Raw genomic sequence first — 11,085 nt, 5'->3', positions numbered from 1 at the left:
TGCTACTGTATTCTACTTCTGGTTAGTGCCAACTTGCCCACTAATCCATCCATGAACCGAGCCTGAATATTTTCCTTCTTTTCCATTAACGTATCAGAAACCTTCAGTGAGGCCATGAATGTGAATTAATGGAGAGCATCTATATATCAGTGATAAGTGTCATGGGATCCTGGGACAACTATTCATAAACTTTACTTGTGCTTGTTTTGACTTTGTACTTTGTATTCCCTACAATAATGGTGCAAACTTCACAGATGAGAGTTTTCCCAGCTCATAAATGTAATATAACCAATTATATACTTAGGAACCTGGAGAATAAGCACAGGTATGAAAATCACTGGGCTCACTTGGAGACAAAATTTGCCCAGAATTCCATTAATCATCTTACCCCAATAATCTCATACTTTAATCAAAAAAGAGCATAATGGTATGTTTGGTTGCTTATTATCAGTGAGAGATTGTATTCTATATCCAATAGTTCTCAAAGGTTTTGGGTATCCTCTTTTCCTTAATGAACATTTGTAAATGGACATAGGTCCATTTTGGAAAAGATATGGATAATTTGTATTGCATGTTTCCAGTAGCATAGCAGGTTATTTCATCAGGGACACCAAGATTCATGTTCAGTTAATGGGCTCTGGATATGTGCAGCAACTTAAATCTTTAAATAGGTGAAGCAACTTAAATCTTTAAATTTCCTATTAGGGTGGTTGATGTCAGCCCGATGCTCAGAAGCTCTTTATTTTAAATGCATGTCAATTAGCACCCAGTTACTGTCCATTGTGCTCATCTTCAGAAACATTATCATCTATTGCAATAGGTCACTATGAGTCCTGTCACCCTGATTGCCATTTTACCTTTGCTATTCTCTACAGTAATTATATTTACCTTATGATTTTAAGTCCTTCCATGTGTCTCAGGATCACTTCATCTTCATTGTCAGTCAGGAGGCCAGTTCCACAGGGGCAGATTTCATTGCCAAGTCTAGGCTGCAGAGCATAGCAATCATTGAACTATTCAAAGATACCAAATACCCTCTTACAAATGCATTCTTTATTGCCTTAGTGAAGGAGTGTCCTCTCTTTTCTCCCAGAGAAAATAATCATGTAATAAATTCTCTGGTCCTACATGATAAATCTGTTCTAACATGTCTCCCTCTTTGAGATTTCTATAGTCTATATTTTGCCAAGAAGATCTGACATCTCTATCTAATTTGCTATAGGTAATCATCATGTTCAAGTTTCAATCAACCATCCCAGCAGTGCATTATCACAGTTGCTAGGTATCCTTGATATAATGTTAAACCTCAAATCATAGATGAGTATCCTCTGTCAATAATGTCAAATTGTTTGTGTCAAATTCTTCTCTATCTTAATTAATATTTATGTCACTAGCCACTTCCTCTGCTGACTTACAACTAATACCTTCGAGATATACTCCTATAGGTATTCATTTGATTCTAGTTAGTACAATCAGGTAGGCTTTGCAATGATGTCACTGGTTAAACCATTTTCTCCCCAAATGTTAATAACATTTCCCTGCTCAAGCTTTACTGAAATCAGACTGGTTATTGGCTTTGGTACAGTGAGAAGCGATGGGGCAAGATCTTGCATAGGAAAAGCATTGTAAAGCATTGTCCTCAGGTTTGGTTTTTGTAAGGTTTCTGTATAAGGTAAAATAAATATCATCTGTAAATCTTCTCATGAGAAAGGAACTCCTTTGGCTAACATGGAATATTCAAAATTTCCAAGATTTTTAGGCTTATACACTCAAATGTTAATATCCCAGCAGTGAGGATCATACCACTTCCCCATTTTTTTATTCCCAGTATTTTTCAGTGTTACAACTTTATAAAAGAAGATTTATTAAAACTGAGCATTCAATTTGCCTTGCAGTTCTGTTACTCTTTCAGTTAAATCATGTGCTGGATTTTTAGAAGTATATGATCTTTGGCTGAAGGAGATAAAGATTTCCTTAAATGTTCCTATAGGGGGCATTCTGACTTTCACAGCATGTCCTGAGTTGTCAATTGTCTGTCCTAATCTAATCATTTTCTATTTAAGGTTTCTAATGCAGATACATAACAGTTATCCCATCTCATAATCTTTATAGTTAATGTTTTTTAGGTACAAATGAGAGATTGGATTCAATGTCCATAGTCACCATGTAACCTAACATCTCCCTTCCACCTGAATCTCATCCAACCAACCACAAGTGACAGTCATAGTAATTTTGATGCCATTGCATCTCAGGAATCATTGTAAGCCCACTGACCACCGGCAATAGAGACTTAGTTGTCAGTTGACCATGCTATTATAATGTGATTCCAGGGAGCATGAGTGAGGGATAGCTGATGTCAAAAAAGGAAAGACAGTGAGATGATACAAAAATTTATTATTGATTTGGACACTGTATTATCCAGACTCCAATCAAGAGACAGAGACCACACAATTATTTGAGAAGAAAAAGTTTAATAAAGAAGTAGATTAACAGGGAAGTAGATTATCAGGGAAGTTGGCTAGTAAGAGTTAAAAGATGAGAAGAGGATATAAGGAGTAACCACCCCTCCTAGGGTAGAGATGGAACATTCAAGAAAGAGCCCTCTTCTCCTTCCTGTAAGCTTGTGAAGTTATAAGGTGTCTATTGATGAAGCTTGCAAAAAATCTTCCCTCTGGGAGTTCCAAGGAAGGCGCCAACTCTCTGAACTCTAGGTGCCAGACAAGCTTATGACTGCTGGACACTGCTGGAACTGGGATATGGATAGAGTACCTTTTATAGGATTATAATACATTTCCATGTGAGGCTCAGGCTGGGGTAGCTCCAGGCTGCCCTTTTGGGATGAGGGTTGGGTGGCCAGCTTGCTAACTAGATAGCCCTATGTTGCCCTAATTTATATACACATACCCAGGGCTAAGCAGAAGATGTAGGAGATTCTCCTTCAGCTAGAGTGCTGCTCCATACTGTCTGGGCCTCTGGTTATGTCACTGTCATATGTCACTCCAGTGAATAGCTGGAGAACAAGCTCAATAGCTAATTCTGGAAGAAACTGTGCACCACTGGAACCAAGCACTGAAGCAATCACACAGTGCCAAGCAATGGAAAAACAACATGTTCTGTGGGAATCCAGCCAACAAGCCACACAGAAACCAAGAAGAGAAAACCCCTTCTCCCTACAGTGTTCCTCCACTACTTTCCACTAACCAGTCTTAATAATGTGCCAGCTGACAAAAGAGAAATATTTACAGAGTCCAACACCATCATCATAGAGTAGGAAAAAGTCACTTTGGAGCTGAGAGATGGTAAATCAAGAATGAGCCAGACATCATTATGGACGACTATTGACCATTCCTGCAGACCCGTCTCTGAAGCCTTATCAAATATGTCTCATGACAGTCAATCCAGGAAAATAAGGAGGGGAACATTTATCCATTGGATCACATTTACCATTGGTCAAAGTTTATCCTATGAGCTGTTAATTCCATCATACTTTCTCACATGTATGAACACCAAGTGAGTATCTGAGAATGTGTCATGACTTGGTGTCAGTCCTGGGACAAGAATAAAGAGGTGCACAGTGCAGGCCTAAGGCAAGGGGTTATCATGTTCTCCCTGTGTGAAGCCAGCCAATGATTGATGAGCCCAGTTATTGCAACAGTGACAGGACAATGAGGTCAAAGGATTTGGAGTGGTTCACTATAAGAAGCTGATTCACTACATAAACTCAAACCCTGATGTTCTGGCCTGGAGAGCTTGTAGGCTGACAGGAGATTGGTTGCCTCTGAGTGAGGTTTGAGCCATCTCTCCTGTTGAAAAGTCCCCTTGTTCTTTTCTGGTACAAGATCTACTCTCCATTTAATTCTATAAATCAGTTGGTGGCATACTTACCAACTTCTATTTCTTTACCTTTTTTAACCTCAGGTAGAGAAGGGAAATGGTTCAGAAAAGGGTTTTCATGGGCTAAATGTTTTAGAAAGGATGGAGTCAGATCCAGGACAATAGGGAAATTTCTACAAGCATATCAAGCACATAGAAGTGGTCTCAGAGAGGGCCACTGAGAGAAACTCCTTTTATTTTTTTTAAGTTGGGCTGTGGAGCTTGAGCTCATGACCCTGCGATCAAGACCTGAGCTGAGATCAAGAGTTGGACACTTAACCAACTCAGCTACCCAGGCACCCCAAGAGCAACTCCTTTTATAGGGAATATAAATTCCCTATAATTCATAGCTTTTTACATTAAAATGGTCATATTAACAATAAAAAGAGGAAAAAATAAGGGAAGAAATGGAGAAGGAGGGGCTGGGGCAGCAATCTGAATTGGAGAATGAAAAGCAGGAGGAAGATAATACATTTTATTTAATTTTTCACCTATATTTTCTTAGGTAAATTTGCCTTTTACCTAAATTTAGCCCTTCTAAGGACAGAGTTCTCAATGCCATGCATCCTGAAAAGAACAAAGCACTAATTTTTTTCTAGTTCCAGCTGCTTTTCTTCCTGGTGATCTTAAAGCTTTCTGGACCTACAGATCAAGGAGTGTCCAACTCAGAATGATGCAGATATATGTCAAGGAACAATGGGAGGATGTAGACATAATTGAACCATGTAACTCCATTATGATCCTAGATAGATGCTGGATTAAGCATAAGAATTTATTTTACTTCGTCTAATGTTCTGACTATAATATATATTTTGAAATGTGGAAAATCAATATGAATAGGTTAGAGCCCTTTTTTCTCCACTTTTCTGCCTGACCTACTCTGATGACTATAGCTCTTACCTCTAGCACATCCTCTTTTATATTAACCTGAAGACCAATGTGATCATTGCTGGTCTATGCAAATTGGTTCACTTATCTGTCGTTACTGTGTTTCAAGTCAAAGGTGTTTGCTAGATCTAATTTTCTGTTCTCTCTATGAGAACCACATGTCCTTCTACAACATGCACCAGAATTATACTTTTTATTTATTTCCAGTTTTCAAAGTTGAGGCTGAATAAAAATTGATAGTTCTTCTGAAATTGAGGGTCTAAGATACCAGAATGCTTGTGATTCTGGGCTTTTCTTTCTCTTATGTGAGATTAAATGCCTTCAATGGCTGATAAATATGAAGGGACTGAATATAAGACAGTGAAGAAAGGAGTCAATGATAAATTTGAGAGCTTGTGACCTACCTAAATCCACTCACATTTAAAATAAAAGTAGACATTGTGATGACCAAACAGAAAATATCTGTTGGTACAATTCCACATAAGGTCTGTGATAGTCTTAGATTGAGTTTACTAAGGCCTACACTTAATCTTGGAGCCATAGCTGGATATAGGCGACCTTACCAATGTCTGAGACAAACTGTCCTCAAAGTCTGCACCTGATGTAAGAACAGCATCTCAAGCATTAATTAAATCTACAACTGTGAGTCTGAGCCTGCTCTCTGCATTTCTTGGGAGAGCAGGTTATAGATAGATGTAATGAAGCTAGAGAGTCACTGTTCCTAGGGGAGTAGGTGTCTGTTAATTCTCAGGAGGATGTGCCTATGCTAGGGAAGAGTACGAGGGTATATATAAGGATACGGATTCCCAACATGGTGCTGGAGCAGAGAAGTTATAGAACCTGGAAGAATTTGAAAACTTTTCACCCTTGCTCTGGGGTAAGGAACCCAGGAGCCTAGTAGGTGTCCTAGAGACTCAAACTGAATTTCCCTCAGTTTATGTTTCCCAATGAAAACTCTGCAATTTATAGAGTTCAACCTTATGGCTTTGAAATGGTTGTAGGTAAAATGCTTCATGGCTTCTTCAGCCTAAGAGATCAAGCTGCATTTGGGACAGCATTGAAAGCTGAAAAGATTAGAGAACATATGTGGGATGGGGTACATCTTTATATTGGCATGATGGACACAGTTGAAAAGACAATGATGCCAGTAGTAACTAATTTGTTTAGTTACTTGATTTAGGCTGGCAGCTTTTCAAAAAATAACTCAGACATGGAATCTTAGAAATGACCATTTTAAGGTCACCTTTTGAACAAGAATGGATAGTGTATTATCACCTTTCTCCCTGTGAATCCCATTCCCCTGACAAGAGCCGAGTGTCACATGCACTATTGGGGTTTTTCTGGTTTAGAGATGCTAAAAGGAGGGTTACCCAAGGTGTGAGTGATGCTGACACCAAGAACATGAGCAGGATCAAGTCCAAATACCAGAGGTAAGAACCTGAATTGGTCAGCAATCTAAAAGGTAGACATTGAATAGCCAAGAGAAATGGTAAGCCAACAGAAATCCAAGAACAGGGAAAGAAGGACAAGAACCGTGGCCATTCTGAACGGGGCCACTAGCGATTGAATGGAACCAATGTGAGTGTTTCAAACACCTACAGATGACAGCTGTCATATGTTATTCACTACAAGGAAATCCACCACATTTGAAAGGCTGAGGTGAAATGGACACTCAGTACTGAAATATGTTCTCATCACTTCTCCATATGACACACCCTACACACCACAAACCTTACAGTCCCTATCTTGAGTCAAGTGGAGGCAAAGGTCCTTTAAAATTTTAGTAGCAGAGAAAAAGACTAGTAAGTGTCCTCCCCTTCTTCAGTGCTATTTCCACCCCTCGCCTTGTAATTTCTTCCATCTGGATACAATTCATTCTTTCTCTACCCTTGCCAGGAAATGCTCATAAACCCTCCATGAAAGGACAAATACTTGTGGCCTGGCCATTCCCTTCTCACCACTTCTTGTGGTCTTCTAGCTGGAAGCTCACTACTTAGGGGATGATAGCTGGTGTCCGAGGAGTCCTTCCTCTGCTCCCTGAGGTGCTGTGCTCACTCAGACTGCTTCAGGCTACAGTAATGTGCTGGCATATAGTGTTTCAACCTGGAGATCTCTTGGTGATTTATGGTTCTGGAAGTGGTGTTGTATAAGACAATTAGGAGGGGGTAGAATTAAAAGAATATAAGAAATTACTGAGCATCACCCTCCATTTCCAAAGTTCTGATGGGAAAATTTAAAACATTTTTTATATTTGCTTCATGTGTTATTGGCTTCTTAAAAATGAAAAATAAAACATTACTCTTAAATTTGAAGTTCCCTTTGACATATACTCCATTTCCACCATACTCATTCTACTGTGATTTTTTGTGTGTGTACACACATGTGCACACACATGTGTGCTTGTATGCATAATTTTCTAGTACAGGGGTCAACAAACTTTTTCTGTAAATGGCCAGGAAGTAAATATTTTAGACTTTTCAGGCCATGTATTTGTCTCTGTCCTATATGTTTTTTCTTCTTTTTTTTCTTTTGATACAACACTTTAAAATATTTTTTAAATTCTCACAGGTTGAATTTGGCTCTGCAAATTAGTTTCCCAAACTCTGTGGTAGGTCAATTTTATATTTTCACACACATGTATCATGAACAATAATATGTTAGGCCTCCTTTAACTCCTGCTACTATAGCATCTGTGATTTGTATGAATAAATGAGCATTGGCCACATCCAAGATGTTATAGATTTTCCAGATTGCAATATATTCCAACTTAGTTTACTTGATGCATAAATATTAAAAAGTGGTGTTTTTTTTTAAAAGGTTATCAAACACCTGTTGCTTCCAAGCTATAAGGAACAAAGGTAGACTTGAAGGTCTCAAATGAATATTATGAAGAACCTATTTAAATCGACTCTGTATTTTTCTTTATATAGAAAAAGTTACATTATTGCTTGATACCTAAGGATGAGCTATACTTAATTTAACTGACAACTGAACTTAATTGTGTTCAGTACACACAACTAAGAGAATTTGTTGTTGATGTTATTTATCTACCAGGAGCATATAAATGAAAGACCTATTTGTGATGTTTTCTCTTAATACCTCAGAAGTTGAAATCTCCACCTTCCTGTTGGTTGGGATCCCAGGGTTTGAGAGTGTACACATTTGGATCTCCATCCCCATCTGCTTTATGTACCTCCTGGCCATCCTGGGCAACTGCACCCCCCTGTTTGTCATCAGGACAGAGTCTTCCCTGCATGAGCCTATGTACTATTTCCTCTCCATGCTGGCCCTATCTGACCTGGGCTTGTCTTTCTCTTCTCTTCCCTCTATGCTGAGGATCTTCTTGTTCAATGCCATGGAGATTTCTGCTGATGCATGTATTGCCCAGGAATTTTTCATCCATGGATTCACAGGCATGGAATCCTCAATGCTCTTGATCATGTCCTTTGATTGCTTTCCAGCCATTTGCAACCCTCTGAGGTATAATTCCATTCTTACCAGCTCCAGAATTTTGCATTGTGGACTGATATTTGATATTAAAAGCATTCTACTAGTGCTTCCTCTTCCTTTCACTTTATTTATTTTTTTTTTTTATATGAAATTTATTGTCAAATTGGTTTCCATACAACACCCAGTGCTCATCCCAAAAGGTGCCCTCCTCAGTACCCATCACCCACCCTCTCCTCCCTCCCACCCCCCATCAACCCTTAGTTTGTTTTCAGTTCTCAACAGTCTCTTATGCTTTGGCTCTCTCCCACTCTAACCTCTTTTTTTTTTTTTTTTTCGTTCCCCTCCCCCATGGGTTTCTCTTAAGTTTCTCAGGATCCACATAAGAGTGAAACCATATGGTATCTGTCTTTCTCTGTATGGCTTATTTCACTTAGCATCACACTCTCCAGTTCCATCCACGTTGCTACAAAAGGCCATATTTCATTTTTTCTCATTGCCACGTAGTACTCCATTGTGTATATAAACCACAATTTCTTTATCCATTCATCAGTTGATGGACATTTAGGCTCTTTCCATAATTTGGCTATTGTTGAGAGTGCTGCTATGAACATTGGGGTACAAGTGCCCCTATGCATCAGTACTCCTGTGTCCCTTGGATAAATTCCTAGCAGTGCTATTGCTGGGTCATAGGGTAGGTCTATTTTTAATTTTCTGAGGAACCTCCACACTGCTTTCCAGAGCGGCTGCACCAATTTGCATTCCCACCAACAGTGCAAGAGGGTTCCCGTTTCTCCACATCCTCTCCAGCATCTATAGTCTCCTGATTTGTTCATTTTGGCCACTCTGACTGGCGTGAGGTGATACCTGAGTGTGGTTTTGATTTGTATTTCCCTGATAAGGAGCGACGCTGAACATCTTTTCATGTGCCTGTTGGCCATCCGGATGTCTTCTTCCTTTCACTTTAAATAGACTCAGATACTGTAATAAACACCTGCTCTCACACTCCTACTGTCTCCACCAGGATGTCATGACACTGGCCTGCTCTGACAATAGGGTTAACTTTTACTATGGTCTGTTTGTCGCACTCTGCATGATGTCAGACAGTGTTTTCATTGCTGTTTCCTATGTGTTCAACCTGAAGACTGTATCGGGTATTGCATCCCATGGGGAGCAACTTAAAGCTCTTAATACCTGTGTGTCCCACATCTGTGCTGTGCTCATCTTCTTTGTGCCCATCATCACCTTGGCTACCATACATCACTTTGCCAAGCATAAATCCCCTTTGGCTATGATTCTGATAGCTGATGCATTCTTGTTGGTACCACCTTTGATGAATCCCATTGTGTATTGTGTAAAAAGTTGGCAGATTAGAGTAAAAGTCCTGGAAAAACTGAGTCTAAAGTCTAAATGATGGGGAAGAGGTAGAAGTTCCATTTTCTCTACAATAAATTGTCTTAGGAGCAGGGCAATATTTCTTCCAAAGAGGAGATATTTCCTTTTACTTCATAGCCCTTAAATGATATTAATTAATTAGTTAATCAATCAATTAATCAATCCCTAAAGGGGACCTAATATACCACAGCAAATCTGCTTTTAGGGAAGAGGAGGCCTGCATTTCATAGAGTATGTAGGAATGCTTTTGTTATTGCTTGGGGCATTGATGGCATCTATCCTCAGGTATGAATTATGAGCAAGAATCCAGAGGAGCTTCTAAGGAGGAAGTATGATCAGTGGCCCTAAACTGTGGTGGGTGGAACTCTGGAAGGTTTTGGAGCAACTTAGCATCTTCATATTTGCTTCCCTTATTTAATTCCTTTTTTGTGATTTACATTAAGCCCTTTATAATGTGTCTAAGTTGGCTTAAGTATGTTTTTTTCCTTGCTACTTAAAGTGTGGTCGAATGTTCAGTGGCAGCAGTTTCACCTGGAAAGTAACTAGCTGCAAACCTATTAAGTCAGAATCTGCATTTTAGCAAGATCTTAGATGATTTGTATGAACATTAATGTTTGAGTTGAAAAAAAAAACCTTTTTGGGGCAATGTGAAAAGGGAACCTAGAGAGTATGTCTTATGCTGAAGCCAAATTGGGGAAATTGTAGGAGGAAATTATAGGTGGTCATGGGCATTTGGCAACATTTGTAGTAAAAGCAAGGGGCTGAGTCCTTGGAGCACAGTGGACAGAGACCCAGAGACATCTCCAACATCAAACATATGTCTTTCTTATGGACTACATTGTGAATTTCTACAACGAAAGAGTTGTGAGTTATTCAACTTTAGAAGTCTCCTCACAATAAAATTCCTTGTTTATAGTATGCACTTGGTAGATGTATATCAATTTGAACTGAAAGAATAGTTCAAAGTTTTGCTGGGGTAGGAATTCAGGGGTGAATCAGGGCAGTCGTAACCTAGACTCAACTCACCTCTGCACTTTCTGCACCTCTTACCAGGGAGTTAACATTGTCAAGAGATATAAGGGTCCTTTGTGAGAGACAGGATTTAGGGCAGCCCATAATGCCTTTAGGTAAAATAATAGCTGTCAAGCCACAACACAGAATCTGCACCACTGTGGCCAAACAGACCTTGAAACAAGTTTCTTATCCAAGCCTCCCTGTATCCACCTATCATCTCCTGGCCCTGTAAATGGAGCCAGATTAGAGCCCTTTAAAGACATCCTATTAAGAAAGTGTCAACAAAGAAGCTTTAGGAGCTACAAGGACGATGCCACCTTGATTTAGGGGATCAGAGTCCAGGGTTACTATTAATCAATGAGAAATAACATAACTCCAGACAGGGGATTTAGAAGCCAACCCATAGAAGAAAGGGTAAAAAGACCCTATCAGGGATAACATGTCCTCTAAACCATTTAGTGTGATAAC

The 11,085-nt window shown here is 39.3% G+C and overlaps 1 protein-coding gene across 1 annotated transcript; it reads left to right on the top strand.

The window, feature by feature from the left end:
* Nucleotides 1–7,798: 7,798 nt before the first annotated feature.
* On the top strand, nucleotides 7,799–9,622 carry LOC112865915 (olfactory receptor 51A7-like). Its single transcript, XM_025928948.2, has 2 exons — nucleotides 7,799–8,322; nucleotides 9,160–9,622. The coding sequence occupies exons 1-2, from the start codon at nucleotides 7,826–7,828 to the stop codon at nucleotides 9,620–9,622; spliced, it is 960 nt and encodes a 319-aa protein (XP_025784733.2). The 5' UTR covers nucleotides 7,799–7,825.
* The last annotated feature ends 1,463 nt before the right edge of the window (nucleotides 9,623–11,085 follow it).

This window comes from Puma concolor, chromosome D1 (genome assembly GCF_028749965.1).
Source record: "Puma concolor isolate L17-30 chromosome D1, mPumCon1.1.hap2, whole genome shotgun sequence".
NCBI classification, from domain to species: domain Eukaryota; kingdom Metazoa; phylum Chordata; class Mammalia; order Carnivora; family Felidae; genus Puma; species Puma concolor.
The sequence above is the reverse complement of the archived record's forward strand: the minus strand, read 5'-3'. Positions and strand labels throughout refer to the sequence as shown.